The sequence below is a fragment of the Natator depressus genome, chromosome 8 (assembly GCF_965152275.1).
Source record: "Natator depressus isolate rNatDep1 chromosome 8, rNatDep2.hap1, whole genome shotgun sequence".
In the NCBI taxonomy this organism is placed as follows: Eukaryota; Metazoa; Chordata; order Testudines; family Cheloniidae; genus Natator; species Natator depressus.
Genome location: NC_134241.1, coordinates 59,999,956 through 60,025,617, shown reverse-complemented (window position 1 = coordinate 60,025,617; position 25,662 = coordinate 59,999,956). Strand labels below are relative to the sequence as shown.

At 40.9% G+C, this 25,662-nt stretch overlaps 1 protein-coding gene across 2 annotated transcripts; it reads right to left on the bottom strand.

Annotated features, from left to right (window-relative positions):
* Positions 1 to 1,690: 1,690 nt before the first annotated feature.
* Positions 1,691 to 15,150, bottom strand: RGS13 (regulator of G protein signaling 13). Of its 2 annotated transcripts, XM_074962198.1 has the most exons (4): positions 15,065 to 15,150; positions 9,274 to 9,335; positions 4,924 to 5,090; positions 1,691 to 1,864 (listed from the first exon to the last, which is right to left on the bottom strand). In XM_074962198.1, the coding sequence occupies exons 1-4, from the start codon at positions 15,148 to 15,150 to the stop codon at positions 1,691 to 1,693; spliced, it is 489 nt and encodes a 162-aa protein (XP_074818299.1). The 2 variants fall into 2 exon arrangements, 1 of the variants encoding a protein (XP_074818299.1); XR_012640672.1 differs by lacking the exons at positions 1,691 to 1,864; positions 9,274 to 9,335 and having other exon boundaries at positions 4,987 to 5,090; positions 15,065 to 15,135.
* Positions 15,151 to 25,662: the final 10,512 nt, after the last annotated feature.

Below are 25,662 nucleotides of genomic sequence, written 5' to 3'. Positions count from 1 at the left end.
CACCCAGACACATGGGGGTGATAATCCCACACCTATTTGCATGAGAATGTGTGTAGGCTGAAAGTAATTTACCAACACTGGAATTTGTCCAGGACAGACACTTATCATTCCTGTTTGTGCAGTGCGTGTCTTGGGATCTCTACAAAGCCTTTGCAAACTAAGGGGGTTACATTTGCTCTGAATGCTGGGACCTCAACAACACAATATGCTTCAATACAGTGCTGGGGCATTAGGTCGGTACTGATGGAGAAGGATACCTACAACATCAGCAACTCTCCCTGTAGCACCTAGGCTTCTGTTGGAGATCTCCCAAATGCATACAGATCACCAATGCTTAGTTTGTCAGATTGGACATGATCACAGCCTGATGTTTTATATTGGAAAATATTGATTTAAAAGAGACTCGAAAAGCTTTAGTTATACAACAGAATCACTTATGATTTAGTGTGTGTGTGAGAGCTTATAATTAGTTTAAACATTAGAACATGTTATACTCAGCTGAAAACTCGTATCTTATCTTATAATTGGGGGTAGTGCCACTTCTCACTAATCCAATCCATTACCCAAGAGAAGGATTTTTATTCTGTTTATCCAAACTAGCAGCATGCCCTGTTCCTTTAATGGACAGTTCACAGTAGTCCATTGTTTCCCCTCTAGACTTTATATATGAAAAATTTACAAGAAACGTTTTTCATTTGGATACGTTTGTTTACGTCACCATCAGGCCCTCGCACAACAATCTAATTATGAAGGGGCAAAAGCTACACTTTCAACAGTGCAGTGAACAGGCAGATCAGGTGAATCTGCCAAAATGTGAGTGGCATGAAATATAGGGCTATCCATAATGTCGTATGGTGCTGTGAAAACGCAAGTCATGCAGAACTAATCTAGGTGTTTATTTTCTACCATCTGCACCTGGCTAGCCAGATTTACGAAGCTGTTACCAACATGACTTAGAAAACAAAAGCATTCCATATCTCTCCTTTAAGGTTTAACAAGCTGCTTTGTATCTCACTTTATTAATCCAAGCGCATTTGGGCACCAAATGCACAGTTGCTTAAATACGCCTGGATACAATTACAACTATCCTTGGAGCCTTCTGCAAACTAACGTATTTGTTGTGTAATATGCATGTGTTTCTCTTTACACTTGAGACTGTTTAGTTGATTAACTGGGCAATGCGCTGAATTTTAGCTTGTGAATTACAGAGTTTACAATACGGTGCGGTAACTACCATTCCAAACCTCAGCACTTTTATTTCTAACATGGATGGTGGCTTCTCTTGGATAGTGGTGGATGTTGATGAGGGTGTGGAAATAGTCTTCCCTGGCTGGTAGGAGAAGGACAAGAGGCAGCTAATTTTCCCATGGATTGTGATAAGTGAGTGGGGTCATAGGTTTCTTCCCCGTAATGACTTTTTAAATTGCAGACAGACTGTGGTGAACTAAAAGTGGCTTTCAATTTTTTGACAAAGCTGAAATTTTCCACCGGGGCGGAGGGTGGAAAGTATTTTATGTTCAGCTCTAATATCCGCATAAGAACAAACTACCATTCTTTGTAAGGCAAATTCATCCATTGGCTGATTTCTTCTGTTCTTCTTTTACCATTTGAAAACATTAATAAACCAGAAGGAAGTCTCTTCTGCTAAATCCTTAGTGTCTCTCTTTAATGTATTAATGAGTCATTGCTGTCAGTCTGAAGGCCTGTGTTTCAGTTTCTGATAGATTTCTGATCCAAGAAATCTGGGATATGAATCCCTTTCCATGTGCATGTAAACTATTTTCTGAGCTTCATCAAAACAGGACTGAGTTGGTTCTTGAATATTCCTGATAATAGCTTCCCTTGCAGGACTATCAATGTTAATCTGAAAAATAAAACAATATTAAAGAAAGTTACAACAAAAATACAGAGGACAAAAATAGGGCACTGCAAAGATGAAGTTTGGTAGGCTGCAGTCTATGCCTTGCATCCATATGATCAACTTTGGTACCATGTTTGTATGTTGAAAAGGAGCTACAGGAGAAAAGTTATTAAGAAAAATAAAAATCTAAAGTATTTAAAAATCTTGGTATAAAAGTGTTCACCTCCCCCCCACTTAGGTTCCTATATCTTTCTTTATATATCTAAATGGAAGGCCTGTTTTTCAGATGTTCTGACCACCTGAAATCAGTGGGCGCCATTGGGTGCTCATCACTTTTGAAAATCAGGCTACTGAAGTCACAGTATATTGTACAACAGAGACTGTACATCAATCCTGATTAGGAAATGGGTTATTGTGTAAGAGACTCAGGAGTCATATGGGGATTTGAAGTGGATGAGTGGAAGGTTTGTGGATGTCTAAGACCTTAATGTACTGGTGCTGTTTACCTTTCTGATAGAAAGGTACTGCAAATAAGAGTTGAATCTCACCATGATCTAGGAGATTGACCAAGGCAATTGCAGTTCAACAAAACATTTTGTAAGTTAGATTTGCTCTATTAAGTTGCATTTATTAGAGACTGAAAGAGCTGGAGGCATGTGAATTAATGAGTGTAACCGTTGATGTGTGGAGACCTTGCTGTACCAACGGTGTTTTTTAGGTGCAATCTACTCCTTCCTGAATACTATTGCATTTTTTTGTTTGTTTTTTTTGAATACAGACTATGTTGAGATTACCATCAGCTTCCATTTAAAAAAGTTTCAAGCCCTCATGTTTGTTGAGAAAAACTTGAAAACAGGAAGCAAGCGTGATCCCAAAGACTCAACCAGAAGGCAAATGAAGAATTCACAATTTATTTAAAATTTTTTATGCTGATCTCATGATTTTGAGACCTGACTCATGATTATTCAATGCTTGAGGCTGGCAACACTGATCAGCAAATGGGAGGTTATCCATCTCTGAGCATGTGTATTTTTTTTGTACATTTGTGACTGAGTTTCCTATAAAAGCTCAAATGAAAAAACAGCAGGCTGGCCAATCAATTCCCCCCACCCCCAAATCCTAAAAACAAAAAACCCCTCAAACGCCTCGTAATTTTTAAAATTATCCCATGAATTTTTGAGCCAGTCTCAAGAATTTTTAACTTGCAGGGCTGACCATATTGTTGTTTCTTAATCAAAGCTGTAAACTGTCACCCTACTCCAACCTTATCCTGGCATCTGAGGGCATGGCTACACTTGCAGATGTAGAGCACTGGGAGTTAAACTAACCTTTGGAGACCGCAGCAGGGAAAGCACTGCCGTGTGTTCACACTGTCAGCTGCAAGTGCAGTGGTGTGGCCACATTAGCAGCTCTTGCAACGCCACAGAGAGCAGTGCATTGTGGTAGCTATCCCAGGGTGCAAGTGGCTGCAGCGTGCTTTTCAAATCCGGAAGGGGGTGGTGGAGTGTGACAGGGAATGTGTTGTGTGTATGTGGGGGGACAGACTGTGTTTTGGGGGGCTGAGAGTGTGTCAGCATGCTGTTTTGTAAGTTCAGACAGCAGCAGACCCCGCCCCTGGTCGGTCTCTCTCTCTCTCTCTCTCTCTCTCTCACACACACACACTCACACTCTCTCACACACACACACACACACACACACACACACACACACACACAAACGCCTGCCTTTGCAGCAGGACCATTTCTCAGTAATGGTTTGCTTTGTCCCGGAGCAGAGAAGCATGCCAGCTGTCAGAAACTGAGCTTTGAAAGGGGATATCCGCATGCCTGCAGCTGAGTTCAAAACAATGAGAAGAGTGGCCACTTGACTTCAAGGGATTATGGGACGTTTCCAGAGGCCAATCACAGCGCAGTAATGCAACATGTCGTCCACACTGACACCTGGGCATTTAAGCCGGGGCGCAGCGAGCTTTATACTTCTCATGGAGGTGGATTACCAGGAGCGCTCCAGTTGCAGAGTCCAGGAGCTCTACATGCCTCGCCAGTGTGGACACCTCGGGAGTTAAGATGCCTGGGGCTGATTTTAATGCGCTCTAACTTGTAAGTGTAGCCAAGGCCTTAGAATCAAACTGGGTTCTTTCTAGCCCTCACATCTCCAGCAATTTGCATTGTGCATTTGGAATTTAGTTAATAATTCTCTTGCTGATGCACGAGCCAGAAAAAAATCTAGCGCGCTGTGTTGGACCTGCAGTGGTAATGAGTAAAAAATAGATTAGATTTGATTTTTGTCAGTGAAGTGAGAAGATATGATTCTTAAGACACCTAGAAATGATCTGCTGGATGTGATGTTTATATAGTGTTTTAACAGAAAAGAACCACACTGTAATATTAATCCCTGTTCATACAGCCAAATCTGGTCTGTTTTTCCGAAAATTTGTCCATGTTTTTATTAGAGGATTATTAAGGATTGATTTATTGAAGTAGCTTAACCATTTGGGATGAATTACTCCCATTTTTCTTACTTCTCCAGTGCTTTTGGGAACTTGATGGTCTTTTAGCATGCTTCTGCCATCTCTTAAAAGGGATGGAACTGGGTAGAGATCTCACTTAATTTCTAGGTACTTATGGAAAGACTGGACTAAGCAAGGGTCACGTTCAAAGTCTACTGGTGTTTGGAAAGACTCCGTTGGCATCAACAGGCTTTGTACAATCCTCTAAAGGAATGGAAAAAACCCCAGGACTTTAGTTCTAGACTCTGTTCTGGCACTGACTCCCTCTGTGGCCTGGGGCAAAGAATTTTACCTATCTGCCTCAGTTTCTTATCTGAAATGAGGTTAAAAATACTTAAGTACCTGCTTCACAGAGGTGCTGTGAAGATGATTAATCAAATAAACATCTTACACTGCTTTGTACAGTGAGTGCCACTGCCAATTATTTATTGCTGCATTTTTTAAGCTGCTGTTTTCAGTTTCAACAGATACCACATGCATGTTTTTAATATAAACAGGGATGTGCGCACACGTGTGAGGGAGGGATGGAGCAGTTCTTGCAATATTAATTCACCTCTTTAGGCGCCTGGGGCTGAATGTAATTTTTAAAAATTCTCCTGGCCACAGAAATTCTTTTCCTCCGTGATTCAATCTTCTTGTAAGTTTCACATGCAAGCCAGAATTCAATGTTCTCATCACTGTATTCTGTCTTCAGGTAGCTCTTGTAGATTATAGGTCCATCTGAAAATATTTCAGAAGTCAAACTTTATAAACTATAAATGATAGCATTTAGGAAGATAATTGTCAAACAGATTTTGCTTAGCTCTGAGTGAAAAATGACTAGATAAGGATTATGGACCAGTTTTGGTACTTTTTCTCATGTTGAATAGTTCCTCACTCCACAAGAAATCTTACAGAAGACAATGGGGCTACTCATGGGATAAGGTGCTACCCATACTGACCATGAGTATCTGAGACTACTTCAGGGGTGCTGGAACAGTTTTTATAGTGGGGGTGCTGAGAGCCATTGAACCAAACTGTAAACCCTGTACAGATGCCCCCCGACTTACACAAGGCTTTCCGGAATGGAACAATTGTGTAACTCGAATTTTGTGTAAGTAGAAAATGTATACCTGTACATTACGGAATGTTTTCAGCAACTCGAAAATCCTATTTCTGGCTTATGGAACTCTTTCCGTAAGTGCAAATTTGCATAAATCAGGTCTTGCGTAACCTGGGGAGCGTCTGTATATAATGGAAACCACTTCAGTCCAGGGGCTGCTGCAGCATTGTTAATTCCAGCACCTATGGATTACTTTAAAAAAGTAAGGAAATCTTCTGGCCCTTTTTGTTTTATATTTACATAAAATGTGAGACTGTTAATAGAATGGTTTTAAAAGAATATTTAGGGGATAACTGGTCTCTCAATGTGACATATAAAAGTTTCAGACTTCAGTATTCTTTGTTTTGTACATGCGCAGAACTCCCTTAACATCAGTGAGAGCTGCACATGTGCAGAAAGAGCAGAATATCAAAGAAAAAAATTTCCTCTTCCTGTGGTTTAAAAACCACACAACAAATATGCATGTTATAAGGCTGATAATTATTTTAAAAATTCAGCTCTACATCAGAGTGAAAAACTTCTAAACATCAAAAAATCATGGTCTAACTGGAAAAAAGGGAAGGCTTTTATTTTTTATTTTCCATTTTTTTTCCCTGTCATCAAAAGGAAAGGTGACTTTTGTTGCTGCCATCATTGTAACTAAGAAAGCTGTCAGTGTGCTCTCCAGCAGATAAAAGGTTTTGCAAATTGTGTTCTCTACCCTTAATGTATACCAGTACACCTTTGCTATAATGAACCCCTCGGGATCCAAGCCTTTTGTTGGATAGTCATAGTCAGGGGTTCGTTATAGCGAAAGGGGTGGAGGGAGAAGAGCTTCCGGGGCCATGGCGGGGAGGGTGAGTGGGATCCAGGGACCATGTTTGCTATAGCTCAAGGCTTGCTATTGCAAAGGCATTATAACGAGGGACTTCTGTACTTTGTCCAAACATCCTGACTCCCACTGATTTTTGGCTTCACTGGTGGTAGCAATTGTTGGAAGCCTTAGTACGCTATACCTTAAAGAACTAGCAGCTTCAAGAATTTAACACCATGTCATTTACACCTGCTCTGAGCAGCACGTGATGATGCAGTGGCTAAAAGGGCTGCAGCCATGAAAATGTTGAGGTTTCAACCACTGTTACCACTTGCTGAGTAGCACCTTTGTCAGCAATGGTGAGAAATATTTTCCAGTAAAACCTAGTGTAGGCAAATACTTTAAGACCAACATAGCTCTGGGATAAGCAGTTGCAGCTCCATTGACTTCAAATGAAGTTTCTCACGGTTCATATACTTGGCCCTTTGCAGGAACCTGAGAGCAATGTGGAGATATTTCATCAATGGCAAAATCTACATTTTGTGAGTGTTTCATAGCGCTCTAGTTCTAAAAGCAAATTTCTCCAGTGGTGCAGATCACAGAGTTTTCTGGTTTCTGCAAGAGATGTCAGCATGCCACAGGCTGGTGGTGGTGGTTACAAGCAGTAATGCTGCTTGTGTGTGATTTCTGATATTTCAAATTGCCTCTCTATAGCACAGTGCATTCCAGAGCTTCCCTTGCACAGTAATACTCTATATTGCCCCCACTAAAGGCTGTGCTTTTATAGCACAACCTGGCCCTTGATTGATTGATTTTTTTTTTTTTTTGCTTTTCAATGTATTCATAAATGATCTGAAAAAGAGGTGAACAGTGAGGTGGCAAAGTTTGCAGATGGTACAAAATTTATAGTTTTACTTATAGATTTCCTCCAGAACTTCAAGCACCACTGCCCATCCATCAAACTCTCTTGGACACTCCCATACTAGCACCAACTTCCTGGACACCATGATCAGCCCTACAGATGACTATATACAAGAAACTCCTGGATCCAGCAACCACCCTGAACACAGCAAGTAGCCTGGTATCTACAGCCAGGTACTCAGTTACCACAGAATTTGCTCAGAGGAGAAACTGCGTGATATGCACATAAATGCCTTCACCAAACAAGGACATGCCACCAGAAAAATAGATCACATCATGTAACGGGTCACCCAAATACCTTGGGAGAACCTGCTTCAATACAGGGAAAAAAACCCAACCCGCTGAACTTACACCCCTAGTTTTCACCTACCACCCCACACTGGAACCCACATGGGATGTCATTAAACTACAACCCATACTTGAGGGGACCACATCCTGAAAAATCTTTCCCAAACCCCCTCCTCTGGCTTTCAAACAAGCTCCCAACCTCACCAAGATCATTATCAGAAGCAAGCTTCCCACAGACCAGGACACACCAGCTCAAATGGCATCATATCTTGCCATAATAACAAGTGCAAACCTGCAAACATATCTCCACTGCTACAATGATCAAAACTCCACAGAACACACCTTTCAAGATCCATGGCTCCTATATCACATGCCTCTGTCAACCCATGGTACACCTCAACTAGCACATCAGATGTCCCAAAACAACTATGGGGGTGAAACCAGACAATCAATACGCTCTTGAATGAACTGTCACCAGAAATATGACAAAAATGCCCTATAACCCGTGGGTGAACACTTTTTACAAAGCGATCACTCCATGTCTGACCTCTCAGTCCTCATCTTCAAAGGAAATCTGTGGAACACCTTTAAAAGATGATCCTAGAAACATAAATTCATAACTTTGCTGAACACTTAAAAACCATTGACTTAACACACATGCTGGATTTATGGCTTATTACAACAATTTGTAACACCCCCCTACTGCCTGCTAACCCTTAATGGCCCACTTCATTTTAAGTGGTCTTCTACAGCACGTGTGAATCCCTTATGGTTATTGGTCTGTCCCAGTTTGTATTTAATTCTCCAGGCCTGAAGAAGAGCTCTGTGAAGCTCAAAAACGTGTCCCTTCCCCAACAGAAATTGGTCAATAAAAGATATTACCTCACCTACCTTATCTCTCAGAAGCAGGGCCGGCTCTAGGCACCAGCAAAACGAGCAGGTGCTTAGGGCTGCACATTTCTAGGGGTGGCATTCTGGCGCCGGCCATGCTGCCCCAAGGAATGTGCCCCAGCTGGCCTCCGCCTGCTCCCCTGAGCACGCCGCCGCTGCTCCGCTTCTCCCCCCGAGGCTTGCCACGCGCGAAACAGCTGTTTCATGCTGCAAGCCTGGGGAGGAGGGAGGAGAAGCCAAGCGGCAGCACGCTCTGGGGAGGCAGCAGTGGTGGAGCAGAGGTGAGCTGGGATGGGGAGCGGTTCCTCTACCCACCCCCCCGTTACTTCCTGTGCTCCCTCCCCACCCTCGCTCACATTCGCTCTGTCTGCTCCCCTGAACGCGCTGCCTCTCCTTCGCCTGAGAGGGAGGGGGGAGAAGTGGAGCGGCGGCATGTTCAGGGGAGCAGGCGGAGCAGAGGTGAGCTAGGGTGCGGGTTGCAGGGGGGAGCCACAGGAAGCAATGGGTGTGGGGGAAATGCAGCATGCCTCGGGGAGGAGGCAGGGCCGGGGATTTGGGGAAGGGGTTGGGAAGGGGTGCAGTTTGGGCGGGGGGGCCATAAAAAAAAAAACGGGGGCGGCCAAAATTTTTTTTGCTTGGGGCGGCAAAAATCCTAGAGCCAGCCCTGCTCAGGATACATAGTGACTAATTATATTGCAATGGGCATCAAGGGCATTAGTGGTGAGTGATTTGGCATTAAAAGTTTTCATTTGCTTTCCTCTTTAATGGAGGTCAGTAACCATAAAACACAGTGAATGGAGATATTCCAATGTATCACATAAGCTCTCCCTATCCACACATTTCTAAAAAAGCATTAGATAGCTCCTGGTAAATTAACTCTGCTGGATTAAAAACATACAACTACTTACATTTAGTAGTCATCAGCTTTTCAAAAGATTGGGACCACTGTAGCACTTCCTCCAATGACACTCTTTGCAAAAGGGGGAAAGGTTATTGTGGGATTAGAGTTGTAGTTAACTGCGTGACTAATGCTCGGTTTAAAAATAAAGCTAAATTTCATTATCTAAAATACAGTCACATAATTCAGTGAATCTATATGCATTTTGCTCTCTACAAGTTCATTTTTGGATGTTTCACATCTCATGCCTACAGTTTTGAAAAGATAACTTGCAATAACTATGGACCCAGTTCTGCACTAAATTACACCCATACAACTCCCTTTGAAGTCAATGGAAATTGTGTGTGTAGGCAGTGCAGTACAATACTTCAGAATGGGAGAAGAATAAAGAAAGCATTAACAGTTCAGACTGTCAGCTCTCTGAGGCAGGGGTGATTATGTAAGGTTGCTTTGTGTCTAGAGACCCTGCTGTAGTTCAGGACTTCAGGTGCCACTGCAATGTTAGGTGGTACTATTAAAGTCCCTGAGTATGATAACAAAACAATGTAAAAACAATTTCTTCTCCACTAACACCTTCTACATTTATCATTAGCTGCGAGGTTGATCTCTGAACATTATGCAGTAGAACCTCAGTATGATGAACGTCTTGGGAATGGAGATTGTGGTTATTTCAAAAGTTTATGACTGAACATTAACTTAACACAGCTTTGAAACTTTACGATGGAGAAGAACAATGCTGATTTTAACCATCTTAGTTTTAAATGACAGTTTCCTTACCTTGTCAAAAAATGTTTTTAAACTGTCTCTTTATTTTTTTTAGTAGTTTACATTTAACACAGTGCTGTATTGTATTGCTTTTGTTGTCTCTGCTGCTGCCTGATTGCATACTTCCAGTTCCATATGAGGTGTGTGGTTGATGGTCAGTTCATAACACTGGTGCTCATAACTCAGAGGTTCTATTGTAGCTGATAAATGATGGAAAGACTAATAGAATCTTGACTGCAAAAGACACTCAATCCATTTCATTCATCTACTTGTTTGTAATTTAAAATTAATCACAGTATTACTAATCAAGAGGATTCTTAGAGGTGACTAACAATGGATTGTTTTTCTTTTATGCTCGTTATTCTTACGTGGCAATTTCCTGGGTTTCTAGGGGGTCTTCCATTTATTCTCTTAACTCTTAGTTCTGTGAAAGACAGAGGCATCAGAGAGAACTAAACATCTTGAAGAAAAATAAACTTATAAGGGCCAGATCCTGCACTGGTGTAAATCAGCATAACTTTATATATACCACCTGTGTCTCCAGGTCTTATAATTTTTAGTATCCTACCACTGGTAACTTGAAAGAAATGCCTATGCTAAATATTCATGTAAGAGATTGGAGAAAAAATGCATTGTAATTCATTAGGCTCTAATCAAACTGGAGAGGGAGTTTTCATTCTCCCTTGATCCTTCCATTTTGGCATCAGTTTCTGAATCCCAACTAAAGCCACTTAATTACCATAAAGTTCAAGAATAATCCATATTTGATTAAAAGCAGTATTGGTTTGTGGATAGTGGGTACTAATGACTGATTTGTAAGCCTGCTCTGCACAGCAGCTGTTTGCTGGTTTTGTAGTCTAGTTTGTGGTGATTCCTTAGGTTTGTTTCAACATAATTCTAAGAAGGACACCACTGCCGTGTCTTACGGTTTGTTATAGCAAGCCAATCTTTTCTGGGCAGAAAAATGAATGTCAGTTACTAAGCACATTTCTGGATAGTTTAACTCCTATTTTTGGTAGAAATTTTGCAACCACCGAACTGTGGTCTCAGCTCTTCTGTAATTTCTGGTCACACAGTTGGTTCTTGTTCAAGTAAGGCTTTTCTCATGCCTAACTGACCTCCTCTTTACATAAATACTTGAAGTGTGTGGTTATGGCAAGAGAGGTGGCTCTGCAAAAGTTGCATCTTGCTCCTGTGAATGCTTATTCGTTGACAGAGCTGTTTCTGAGTCATATCTGCTGTTACTGACACAGACACATTTTTACTGTTGTCAGCATTGTCACTCTTATACAGAATAAGTGACGTTCTTGTCTGTCTCCCTGAGCACCAATAAAACTGCCATTTTATTTCCATTTCTGAATATTTGCCTCTAGTGTTAATCTGTGAAGCAGAACAAACACAGCCTGATTTTAGTTACTCTCCATGGGTAAGTTAACACTTAGGGAAGATGATGTTTTACTGTAAACTGAGGAAATATATGGAAGTCACTGAGGGGGAAAATGGGCATGGGCTATGAAGATGTTTTCCCCCTACTTTTGTGACTATAACCCCACTTAGTCACAGAAGTTGTATCAGTAGGATCTTCTGCAGTGAGAATCCTTTTGCAGAGGGAGAAGAACTGATCATGTCGTCACTATGCAATGTATACTGCACAACTAGAAAAGAAAAAGTACTTAAGGGACCATGGTGCACTGCAGAAGGCCTGGGACTGGGAGACAGGAGACATGGCTTCTATTTCCCACTCTGCCACTGACCAGCTGTGTGACCTTGGGCAAATCGCTTGATTTGTTTTCCCTCCCAACCTTTTTCTGTTTTTTGTATTTAGAGAGTCCCTGCCCCGATGAGCCTACAATCTCTCACTGTGTTTATACAGTGTCTTTCACAATGGGGTCCCAATCTTGCTTGGTGTTTCTATGTGCTACTGCAATAAAAAATAAATACTATTACTAGTAATAGTGAGACTACTGGCTCAGTGAGGTTGTTTTGGATGCTCATGTATTATTCTGTGGTGGTCTGGAAGCCTACTTTCGCCATCTCCGACTCAAAGAATACTTTCAAGATAACACTGAACAGCACACTGATACCCTCCCACCAACAGCACAAGAAGAAGAACTCCCCATGGACTCCTTCTGAGGGTCGAAATGACCGTCTGGACCTATACATAGGATGCTTCCGCCGACTGCACAGGCAGAAACTGTGGAAAAACAACATCACTTGCCTCATAACCTAAGTCGTGCAGAACGCAACGCCATCCACAGCCTCAGGAACAACCCTGACATTATAATCAAAGAGGCTGATAATGGAGGTGCTGTTGTCATCATGAACAGGTCTGACTACCAAAAGAAGGCTGCCAGACAACTCTCCAATACCAAATTCTACAGGCCACTTTCCTCAGATCCCACTGAGGAATACACTAAGAAACTGCACCATCTACTCCGGACACTCCCTACATTAACACAGGAATAAATCAACATACCCTTAGAGCCCCGACTGGGGTTATTCTATCTACTACCCAAGATCCACAAACCCGGAAATCCTGGATGCCCCATCATCTCGGGCATTGGCACTCTCACTGAAGGACTGTTCAGATATGTGGACTCTCTACTCAGACCCTATGCCACCAGCACTCCCAGCTATCTCCGTGACACCACTGATTTCCTGAGAAAACTACAATGCATTGGTGATCTTCCAGAAAATACCATCCTAGCCACCATGGATGTAGAGGCTCTCTACACAAACATTCCACACACAGATGGAATACAAGCTGTCAGTATCCCTGATGATGCCATAGCACAACTGGTTGCTGAGCTCTGTGACTTTATCGTCACGCACAGTTATTTCAAATTTGGTGACAATATATACCTCCAGACCAGTGGCACTGCTATGGGCACCCGCATGGCCCCACAATATGCTAACATTTTTATGTCTGACCTGGAACAACGGTTCCTCAGCTCTCGTCCACTCATGCCCCTTCTCTACCTATGCTACATTGATGACATCTTCATCATCTGGACCCATGGGAAGGAAACCCTGAAAGAATTCCACCATTATTTCAATAGCTTCCACCTCACCATCAACCTCAGCCTGGACCAATCTACACAGGAAGTCCACTTTCTAGACACCACGGTGCAAAGAAGTGACGGTCACGTTAACACCACCCTATACCGAAAACCCACCGACTGCTATGCCTACCTTCATGCCTCCAGCTTCCATCCTGGACACACCACACGATCCATTGTCTACAGCCAAGCGCTGAGGTACAACCACATTTGCTCCAACCCCTCAGACAGACACCAACACCTACAAGATCTTCACCAAGCATTCTCAAAACTATGATACCTGCACGAGGAAATAAGGAAATAGGTACACAGAGCCAGACGTGTACCCAGAAGCCTCCTGCTGTGAGACAAGCCCAAGAAAGAAACCAAGAGAACTCCATTGGCCATCACATACAGTCCTCAGCTAAAACCTCTCCAACGCATCGTCAGTGATCTACAACCCATCCTGGACAATGATCCCTCACTTTCACAGGCCTTGGGAGGCAGGCCAGTCCTTGCCCACAGACAACCCGCCAACCTGAAGCATATTCTCACCAGCACCTACACACCTCACCTAACTCGGAAACCAATCCATGCAACAAACCTCGATGCCAACTCTGCCCACATATCTACACCAGAGACACCATCACAGGACCTAACCAGATCAGCCACACCATCACCGATTCATTCATCTGCACATCCACCAATGTAATATATGCCATCACGTGCCAGCAATGTCCCTCCGCTATGTACATTGGCCAAACTGGACAGTTCTTATGTAAAAAGATAAATGGACACAAATCAGATACTAGGAATGGCAATAAACAAAAACCTGTAGGACTTGGGTATTTCAACCTCCCTGGACACACAATAGCAGATTTAAAGGTAGCCATCCTGCAGCAAAAAACTTCAGGACCAGACTTCAAAGAGAAACTGCTGAGCTTCAGTTCATTTGCAAATTTGACACCATCAGCTCAGGATTAAACAAAGACTGTGAATGGCTAGCCAACTACAAAAGCAGTTTCTCCTCCCTTGGTGTTCACACCTCAACTGCTAGAAGAGGGCCTCATCCTCCCTGATTGAACTAACCTCGTTATTCCTAGCCTGATTCTTGCTTGCATATTTATACCTGCCTCTGGAAATTTCCACTACATGCATCTGACAAAGTGGGTATTCACCCATGAAAGCTTATGCTCCAATACATCTGTTAGTCTGTAAGGTGCAACAGGACTCTTTGCCGCATGTATTTGTACACTTTTTAAATCCGTTTGTCTTGCAAAGTGCTAAGGAGAGCTGGTTGGTGTTTGTTTTTTTCCCCACAAAAAAACTTGACTTTACTGAGAAATCAAAAACTGGAAATTTTGGACTGAAAGATTTCAATTTGGAAATGCCATTGTGGTACTTCGTGTGAGCTGTAGTTCGGTTGCCTCATGTTCCAATTCTCTTCTATGGTTTGGGCTCCCTGGCTATGAAGCACCACAATCTCCTCTCTTGCTGAGCAGTTGCAGTGTACATAGGAATCTATGGCATCATGGGAAACATAAATTGGCTGGAGAACCTGTCCAGCTGAGAGAACTGGGAGTATAAGGCACAATTTTTCAACCTCTGGCAGTGGGGCTGAGTTTAAAAAAAACAAAAACTAACCCCCTCCTCCCCCAACATCCTGTTTTTAAATTCATCCCAGGTATAGCTCCATTGACTTCAGTGGTTACACCAGGGGTGAACTTGGACTAAGATCTCTGTAGGCCTGAACAGTTCAAATTAAAACAATCCTATTACTCATAGCCTAAAGACACTGCGAATATATTGAAATTGATCTACTGTGAAGAAACAGCATGAATAACAGGTGATCAATATGTGCAGCCGTGATGACAAAATGCATGGGTAAATATTCAGCATAAAATTGTATAGTTAGCCCTCTTGACTTTTTCAGTCAGGAGGCTAAATCCCTTCGTACCTTGTAGGATTATGTGACTGCAAAATTATAGTACTACTTACTTAGAAGTGATCCCATTTTCGTCTTCTCTGAATAGCTTACAAAGACAACAAATATTTGGGCTCATTCTCCTAAATAAAGAAAACATGTGAGTTTTGGAACCTGATATAGTACAGCAGGTGCACGTGAGTCCACCCTGATTTTAGAGGTCTGACCAGTTCCAACCGTGTTCCTCGTTTTACATATAGGGAATATAACTGGAATTGGTCAGACCTCTAAAACCAGGATGAACTCTTTAAATTCACCCACTGTATTTATGAAAATATTTGACAGGAATGAGGCATTTCCACTCATCTCAGTGGAGATTTGGCACCTGGCTCTTAAGCATTAAAGAAAAGAACAATTGAAAGACTTTTTTTTTTTTTTTTGAATGCTTGTTAAGGGTCTAACTGAAACATATAAAGTTATTGAATTTTTAAGACTTGTTCCTTTCGTGCTTTTTTAGAAAAACATGAATATAACAATTCTCTTTTATAAAATGAGACATCCATAACTCCATAGTCCAAGATACGTGACTCTAGAAAAGCTTCTGTCTCATTACAATCAACTGCAATGCTATCCCTAAATTTGACACTTCCCTTAACTTTTTTTCAGGGTTTTATGTTTTTCATTTGCTTTTGTTGAGAAGTAAATTATTCCTCCTCTCAAAATGTTTTGAGGGACACCCTATAAATATGCCTGAAGAGTTTTTGGAGATTTGGGGCCTGACTCCAAGTACGTTGAAGTCAATGGGAATCTCTCCACTGACTTCAGTGGCTTTTATATCTTGTATGTAAGAGCTCAAGACTTTGATTTAAACTTTGAGTTTGTGAGTGAATTATTGAATCTCCAAGACAAATGTTTGGGACATGCTGAGTCAATATTAATCCGAATTATTGATCAGACCTGGTAAACTTGTTCTGACATATGGATCCTGTCAAAAACTATGGGTACTCTGTGTGTTGTTGTGATGAGGAAATTAAGGAAATTATTTGTGAACTGAAGAAAGTCTTCTCCTTTTTTATTTATATATTTTTTTTATTTGTCCAACTCCTCCTCCTTTAAGCAATGCCATATGTTTTGAAGGCCAAATTCTTCAATAAACTTTATATATAATGTTGTTTATGGAATGGATCTTTCTGTAAAATGAGTTTGTGTATATCAGTCTAGAATTAGATTACTACATTGTAGTCCACACCAATAATCATAATAATATCTCTTTTCAGTCTAGTAATTTAAATCTACAATTTGGTTCAGATTAGGGCTTGATTGGCCTACACCTATCCTAGGTCTAGACTGTGATTTTTATATTGGAACACAAAATAAGGATGGTGCAGAGTTTCACTGCCCCAGGGGACATTCTGAATTGTGGAATCCTTAAATTCACCTCTTTTTAGAATTGGGCCATATCCTTAGAGCCTGAAATCAATGGAACTACATCAGTTTAGACCATCTGAGAATCTAGCCCATTAAGTTTTCTACCAGATATTAAAATGCTTACTTGCAAAGCACCATAACAACTCTGACTGATAATACTATATGAGGCCTTATCCCCCAAAACTGAAGAGAATGCATGCCAATAGCCTTGAGATGGCTGCTCAAATTCTCACAGCTCTATGGCTTTGCATAGTTCCCTGTGTGTAATATATGCTCCAAACATTGCCCACAAGCAAAACCCAAATAATGTACTCAACAGAAACCCCCACTGGAATTTAAAGCAGACTTCAGGGGGAGTTGCTGGGTGCTTAACACTTTAAAAAAGAACAAGCCATGTTTTTAGGTGCCTAAATATGGATTTAGAAGCCTACCTTCAGGCCCTCATTTTTGAAATACTTAGCTTTAGCCTTTATCTGTGCTGTTATAATAAAAAAAAACGTTCATATCCAGATACATTTGTACTTTGGATCACTGGAGTGGAACTCATGCATAACCTAGGGGGCTTGATTTTAAAATATAAGGTAGTCTACATTGCTGAACTCTTCATTAAACCAGGAGTTGATAACAAATATTTTTTCTTCGGTTGCTGTATGGAAAACTCCATTGTAAAAGGAGACTGTTTTGTTCTTACTGGAGAACCATATGTCAGCAATGATAAACGCTTCAAACAAATACTGTGGCCTAGAGCTTACCTACATATTTGTAGTTCATGAAAGCAGGACTATGTTCTCTGTTCTTCCTTTATTTGAATCATCTGATAATACATTAGATAACAGGCAAAGAAATACAATGTACTTTTTGTAGCACTATTATATGAATTCCATATTTTCATGTGAATTTGATGTTTTTCTTCTGAAGCCTTGTCTGCACCGAGGATTTGCGTGAGTTTCAGCTGTTGGTGCTAGCAATTTGTGTAGCTGCACTGGTGCAACTCATAATGTAGACAGGGTATGCTGCAATAAACTATGATTTACTCTGGTGCATCTTATGCTAGTTTCAATCAAGGAATGATCCACTGGTACAAAGAGTGGCTTCAGCTGTCTACATTAGGGGTCACATCTGCTGCAAAACTTCCTGATGATCACTTTAGATAAGCTGTTAGCAGCAGGACAGTGGGGTGGGAGGAAGTTTTGTTTCATGGTCTCTGTGTGTATATAATGTCTTCTGCAGTTTCCACGATATGCTATGCATCCGATGAAGTGAGCTGTAGCTCACGAAAGCTCATGCTCAAATAAACTGGTTAGTCTCTAAGGTGCCACAAGTACTCCTTTTCTTTTTTCTTTTTACAAAAATAGAGTCCCTAGACTGCTCACCCTGATATTCTGCTCCTTAGCCCACCTGCACTGCTTATCTCCAATAATTAAAAGCAGTACGTGATCAAATTTGATCCTAATACTTTCATTCCCTACCTGAGCCCAACATTATTACTGTTCGTAATAAATTTCACTTGTAGGTTTTCAGCTACTGTATCAACACACAAGTCAGTTTATAGAATTACATTCAGAAACAATATGAACATTTCTTTGATAATGCTTTTAAAATGCTGGATTGCATATAATCCGATTCTAAAGACAAGGATAAGATTAATGAAATATGCTACCTTGGATTAATGTGATGACAGAAATGTGTAAATACTCAAGACTGTTGTGATTTAGCACAGTTCTTCTTCATCAGGTTTCCCTTTTCCTTCATAGCCCTGCCCCACGTATTGACCTGCAGAGAGAGACATACACGCTGGTATACTTTTTGTTTTGTTCTGGACTAGCCCAAGGATACTGTTGAAATTCACATGAACGTAACAGTTATCAAAGGGGTCAATCTTCAACTGGTGTAAATCAGCATAGTTCTATTGAAGACAATGGAGCTATACTCACTTACACCACTTGTGGATTTAGTCCAGAATTGTGTTCAAATTACACAAATCTGTTCCTTGGTTTATTATAAAGCTCTTCCACATAAGTTCATGAAAAGTATTTTAGCATGTAGGATTGTGCATTTCCAGCAGATTTCATCGCCCAAAAGGCAAATCACAGGGCCCTAGCTGAATTAGTACAATATATGAATGAATGAAGTAGTCCCCCACATTCTGAGAATTAATCACACTTCTGATAGTAAATGAATCTAAGATCTAAAACTATTCACAGATGGAAAGGATATGAGTAATTTGCTGAACAATCTAAGTCTGAGATGACTGTAATTACAATGATCTATAATGAGAGAATATCCTGTCAAACAGAAAAATGTTTTGATAGATCAAAGAGAAAGGCCTTTATTTTGAATGAAACTGTAATGTACATTACAGTTTCATTTCAAGCATGAGAAGATTATGCCGTATGAGGTTGTAAAGAAGCTATTTACTTTTTTAGTATGCAGCTATTTTGACTGTACAGTGAAGTCTCCATAAAGAAACCTTTATGATAAAAGTTTAGTTGCACTCTAACCTCTCCCTTTTCAGTTTATTGCATAAAGTTTTATTGATCTTACTATACTGAGAATTTAATACAGAAGATTCACGTAGGCATGCATTTGTCTACACATTGTACATGTTGAGAAAATAGGTGCTGTTGCCATTGTAAGATCAGCTTTAGAATGGCAACCAGTATGTGTGGGAAGTATATCCTGGACAGAAAGATTATGCCCTTATCTCTACATTCCCTGTTTATGCTGAAGGAAATACTCCAATTTAAATTCTGAAAAGAGTTGTGCATAATCTTATACTTACAGTTTTTTTTTCTTGGATTGTCACCCCCTTTTTAATGTTTCATTTAGTAGTAGCACTTGGCCAGAGGGTCAAGTTTCGAAATTCCATCTGAATGTTTTTCTTTATATTCTTCTAAAGTAAAAAGTCTTGTCACACTCTGGTTGTATCCACACTGTGTGTGCTGTTGCCCGACTCCTTTCGTGCAAATATATATGCAAACTGTGTGTGTGGTTAATATGAAGGGGAAAAAAAAAGTTCCATTGGGCTCCTGATACACCACTGATAAAAACAGGCTGTGTATTGACACTATTGTCACCTCTGCAATGATGAACTGAAAAAAAAGGATTTCAATACAGTAAAATACTTCAGGTATTCTCTGACAGGGCCAGTTTTGTGACTAATATTTTCCATCTCTTGATCAAATGACACTGTACAGAAAAAGTTAGAAACACACTGTTGAAAAGAGATAAGCATCCCATCACTGAAAAATGGCGCATTCATGTTATAAAGTTGCGATCAAGAAGTGATTATCTCCAATTGTTTTGTTAGTCTTACTTTTCTGCTCTAAAAGTAAGTTCTCTCTGAGTTCCTTAGTACGATACGTGTTTTACATGTGCATTTTCAATCAACTTTAATACGTTGCACGGTGGTTGACTCTGAAGCACTATGTTAAAGTAGGACTTGTTTTTACATTTTGTGAGGTCCTTTATCATCGTTATCCTAGTTGGCAAGAAGGGTATGTCGTCAGTGCAGAGTTAGCTCAAGTTATCTACACTACATCTTGAGTTCGCCTAAGTCAGATGAGAATGGCCACACCACAAAATAACACTTGAGTTGCTATGTCCACATTGGGGCTGCACTCCCTTGTGTGTGGTGCTAAGATTTCTGGGGCACACCCCATAGTTCATAGTGCTGTAGTAAGCTGAGCCACTCTATGAATTCTTTCCCAGTGAATTGTGGGAGGACTTGCCTGTTGTTCCTGCATACACAGGGGAATTGTGGGAAGTCATTGGAAGATTAATGGTACTTGAGTGGCACCAGCTTGTGTCCACACTACAGAGTGGTCATGTTAGCAGATGATGAGTTGTGGTTACTTGAGTTTTAGCCTGAGTTAGTACCATATAGGAATGAATGAAGTAGTCCCACACTTTTCAAGAATTAACTGCCTGGGGTGGCAGATTCTCCCTGGGTTTGACTTAGCCACCCCTGCTGCCCTGAGTGGCATTTTGACCCTGTGCTCCAGAGCTCTCGTGACGTTGGGGTGGCTGGAACCAACCTGAAGGAGTGGCTCTGTGACCTGCCACTTGGCTCCGCCACTTCTACCATAACCACTGGATCATCAGAAAGCTTATTCAGTCCCCCAAGACATTCAGATGTGCCCTCCCCTACTGGTTTCGAAACTCTGTTCTAGGAGGTATGAGAGGGACAGGGTGGCAGATTACCTTGAGTACACTCAGGGTTTTGACATGAACAATTGAGTGAAACAGACACTGACTTGCCAAAGAGTTTTGAGAGGACCGACCCCACCTCCACGTTTAATTTTTCATTGGATCTTTTCTTCTCTGATCTCCCCACTCTTTTTTGTTTTACTTAGTCTCTTGTAGGCAAAACATGACTCCAGTTCATTTAAGTTAAAGTCAAGTTTTCAAACCATAATCATTTAGTGTGCTAGGCCTATTTTATTGCAGATGACTCTGCCAATGTATGGCCCTTTGATTTGTATAAACGTGTACATCTACCTGGTCTATTCCAACAGTGATTCTGCTTAAGGGGTGGGGGGGGGAAGATGGCTCCAATCCTGCAATGTGTAAATTGGCAGAGAACCCTTGGCAGATTTCCACTAACTTCAGTGGGATTCTACATGGACATAAAGGTCTACCTGTATGGAACTCATTGCACTACTGGGACCTCTTTTTACAAATAGGAGAATAAAAATCTTCTGAGAGTAAGTATTTCATGATTAGCCCAACTGTGTTGGAGAAGGGAGTTTTGTGGGGAGAAAAAGGAGGGAAATGTCAAAGATTCAAGTTCAAATAAGCTTCATAGAGGGGTCTGAACCTGCTGGTGTGCTTATCTGATTAGACATTCTGAACCTTTCAAGATTCACTCTCCTAGTGAAACCCCTTTCTGATGCATTCATTATAAAACAGTATTTTCATTCTGCTTTTGTTTACTCTTCGTACCTTTCCATAAGCTTTACAAGTACAGTGTCATTTAATTATTTTTACACAGATCTCTGAACAAATATTTGTGCAGTGTAACTTGAGCTCCTTATTTGCCAGAATAAATCATAATGATGCATTGCCCAATTTTATTTGCATGCCTGATCAAAAATAACATGTATTTGCACAAGCTGCAGGTTACAGAGGATCATGAATTCCGAATTCATAAGTCGAGTAACATGAAGAAGCAGGCAGAATATGAGAGGAGGCGAAGCACCTCATCCTTACAATTATATTCAGAAACCTTTAATTAAATAATGTTGAGGCAGTGGAACAATTTTACCAAACTTGCTCAACACAAAGCACAATTAGGCTGTTTAACCTTCACCAGTGAATTTAGACTGTCACTCAAACATTTCTGTGTATAATTAATGTTTTCTAAATAGAAAAATATTTTACAGATCAGAAGAGGTTAAATATCTTATTCATCAAAAGATTGCAGTGTCCTGAATACATAAATACCTAAACTGGAACCCTAACTGACTTTAGAAAGAGTTACATGTTTTTTCACTAATGACTGAATGTTGTTACCACCTAATGGTTCCTTGTTGGCTTACATGAAATGAATGTGCTGGTCTCAGTCCAGTTTCTAGTGGACAGTTGTCCTTTTAAAAATTACATCCTTACATTGGCATGCATTGACACTCCCATTGGTGGTCTCAGTGGAGGCCCAAGATAGGAATGGGAATATTGTTGTTTATTATTTGTGTTTGTGGTAGGGGCCTGGGAGACCCAATCATTGACCAGAACTCATCCATTGTGCTAGATGATATACAAACCCACAGGGAAAAAAAGGAAGTCCCTGCCCTAAGGAGTTTATAATTTAAGCAAAAAGAAAAGGAGTACTTGTGGCACCTTAGAGACTAACCAATTTATTTGAGCATAAGCTTTCGTGAGCTACAGCTCACTTCATCGGATGCATATTTTCCACGAAAGCTTATGCTCAAATAAATTGGTTAGTCTCTAAGGTGCCCTAAGTACTCCTTTTCTTTTTGCGAATACAGACTAACTCGGCTGTTACTCTGAAACAATCTAAGCAGAGACTCAATTCCTCTTTTAAGGGCACTGGGAGTGTAGACTAGCCCTTAGTAATTTTCAGCTCTTTGCAGGCTGGGTAGAAACACTGCCCCATCTCAGGTGATTTCAGTTCTCAGTGACTTTTAGCAGGCAGGGCAGAAACACAGTCCTACCACAACTGATAATCAGCTCTGATTGGGCATTTCACATAACAAAAAGGCTCCTAATGAAGTCTGTTTAGTTCTATACTTTCAACAGTGGGCAAGAACAGATTAAACCAATCTAGGAAGGACTCTTGAGGGTACAGAGCCTCCTGGCTGTAGAATACCTGTTCCCCCTCCTTTTATTTTTACAGGGCTCTGACATTTAAGCCACTGACTTAATGAGGTTCTTTCCACTGAGGGTGACAGGTTAAGCAGAGTACTGCTTTCCTACAATAATTACAACATTGGTAACCATATTTCACTGCCCCTGCATTCAGTATTAAGGTGATTTGTACCCAACACCAGCCAAAGTTGATCACTTTTTGCTGAATATGAGCAGGAGCAGGAGCATACTATATTTACATAAACACACCCAAGTCTCTTCCCCTCCCAGCTAGCTGTCAGGGAAGCATTCATTCAGACCCTGCTTACAAATGTAAGCTATTGATTCGTTCATATCTGCTGAAACACTGCAGAAAAATTGTAATTATGTCCAACCTAACCTAAAACTGGAAATTCTGGGAATTAAACACCCAACCTGATCTCCTGAGACTTCTAGAACAAAGAATGTAGATAAACAGAGTTTGGATAACCATCCAGGCTTCTGGATACTTCCTTAAACTAATCTTCGCTAGTTTTTATGTAGGTAAATTACACCATTTTGTCTGTCCTTTTGTGGTCATTATCTGTTCCTTTTATGCAGAGAAGGCAAAAACCCTCTCCCCACTCTTTTCCCAGGAAATAGTTCACTAAAATCTTTCTTCCCCCTATTTTATATTAAAATAATGAATGTGTCTCCTGCTGAAGTCTGTGGGAGAGGATCAGAGTAAAATTTGTTCTGAAACAAGTTTTCATGGGCTCTCTGTAAATTTGAATAATCATGTCTGGAGACTGAAAACAGATTTAACTTGGAGACAATCAACAACTGTGTACCTGGAAGCAAGCTAGCTGTTTGTAAACCGTAGCTGCAGATGGGCAGACCTCAAACAGAGTTCTGGCTGAACATAATGAATCCCATCAGGCAGAAGCAAGTTTTCTCTGGAGGATCTAAAGAATCCTCAGCTGTTCACACTTTTACAGATGGTGGTCACTAACTCTTCCATACAGTGATGATGTGTGGTCTCTTGTGGATGTAGGTGCGATAGATCAGCCCCAGGCAGATGCCATAGCATAGAGTATTGTGAAGCCAGAATTATTATATTGTGCAGCTTAACTTTACAACAGGTTCTTTGAACTCTTGATCACAGCCAGATTCTGACCTCAGCTCAATGCAAAGAGGCCATTGGCCGCTCAGTCGAGGATTCTCCAAAACAGGGAAATTCCCAGTTTGTGTAGACTTATGTGCTGCACACCTCTTCCACCTCCCCACCCCAACCACTGATTATCTTACCTATAAACTTCATCTCAGTGCAGCCCATGCTCGTTTCCATTTGTCTGAGAGAAACATTATTGCTGACAGATTAGTAGTGCTATCTCAGTAAAGTTTATTACATAATATTTTATAATTGTTTCTTTCAGAATGCTCACTTTAACCCTCGTCCCTTCTTTCTTGACTGTCGGATACCCATAATGTAGCCTTTCCATGTCCTTTCACAGGACTCAGTTTGAGTTTTGATCCTTTACCAAGAGTGATAAGTGAATTAAATCTTCCCTAGTTGAAAGGTAATGTGATCAAGTAAACTTACACTGTAGCTTTCACTTTTGTTACACAAATGCCCCACTAGAGGTCGTCATGAATCATCTTAAATGAGAACAGACAAATTGTCAATCATGTATTAATTTAAACTGAGGTCAGTGATGGGGTTAGAATCGGTGCTCTGAGTTTCTTAGAGAAGTTCTGTCACTTGATTATAATGAACCAGCTCATTGAGTCAGTCCTGAAAGAGACATTCTTGTATTATTACCTAGAGCTTTTTATTGCTAAAGCAATAAACATTGTTGTCCGCATAACTTTTAATATAGTCTTGTTCATTAGAGTCCTTTCTTCCATGTTTTCTACTAGTAGGTGTAAGGGAACAGGAATGCGTGAAGCCAAGTTCCATGAAGGAATCAATTGTGGCTTTAAGTATTCAGTAGGAGAAAATGTCAAGATTTTTTTGGGGTGCTGCAAAAATTTTCAAAGAAAACAAACCATAGAGGAACCACAACAGAACATCTTTGGAGAAAATACAGTTATGTCATAGCTGATACATCAATTAACTTTGCCTCCTCCAGGGCTGGACTGGCAGATACAAAGTAGCCTAGGAAATTTATTTTGACCAGATCAGGACATAGTGACTTTGCCTCCCCTCTAAGACACTGCTCTCGCTCCTCTTCACAAGCCCTAACTATTCTTCTCCTTTTGTCCATTCCTCTCCAGGCTTGATGGAGATGCAGATGTAGTCCAGGCAGTATCTTCTGCATGGCTCACAAAGTTCCGCTATGACTCCCTTAGGGCCTCAGAACCATTTGTGTATGCTATTCAGAGAGATATCCTACACAGGGTCTGAGTAACTGAAAGAGGTTGCAGCCAAGATTTTATGGGCCACTCAAAGGACTGTTTATGTGTAAATCAAACATTTTGTCTTTTTGTTATTGTAGCATTTTGGCAGTGAAAAGTATTTAATAAAATTAAGTTCTTTTGTCTCTCTTGCTTCTCCTCCTCCTCTCCCTTTTCTGTTCCTTCATTCCATTTTTCTCTCTCCTCTGTTGTATATGGTATCTCATTTTTGTTCCCTAATACAATTTTTCTCTCTCTCCTCCCTCCACTTTCTTTTCAGTTTCCTTCTTCCTTCCTTCCTTCCCTTTGTTTTTTCTCATGTGCTTTCCTCAATATTCTTTTTCCCCCTCTTTTTTTTAATCTCTGTCCCTTTGCTGCCCAATGTACACCTCTTTCATTTTCCTCCTCTCACATTCTCGTGCACACCCACACTTGCCCCCTATCTCCCTCTCAGATTCTCTCTCTCATGTTGCTGCCCACTCTGTTCACACCCACCCACACGGATAAATGTGTTCACTGATGCCCAGCCTACTCTCTCACACTCATACTAGTCTCCCATCCC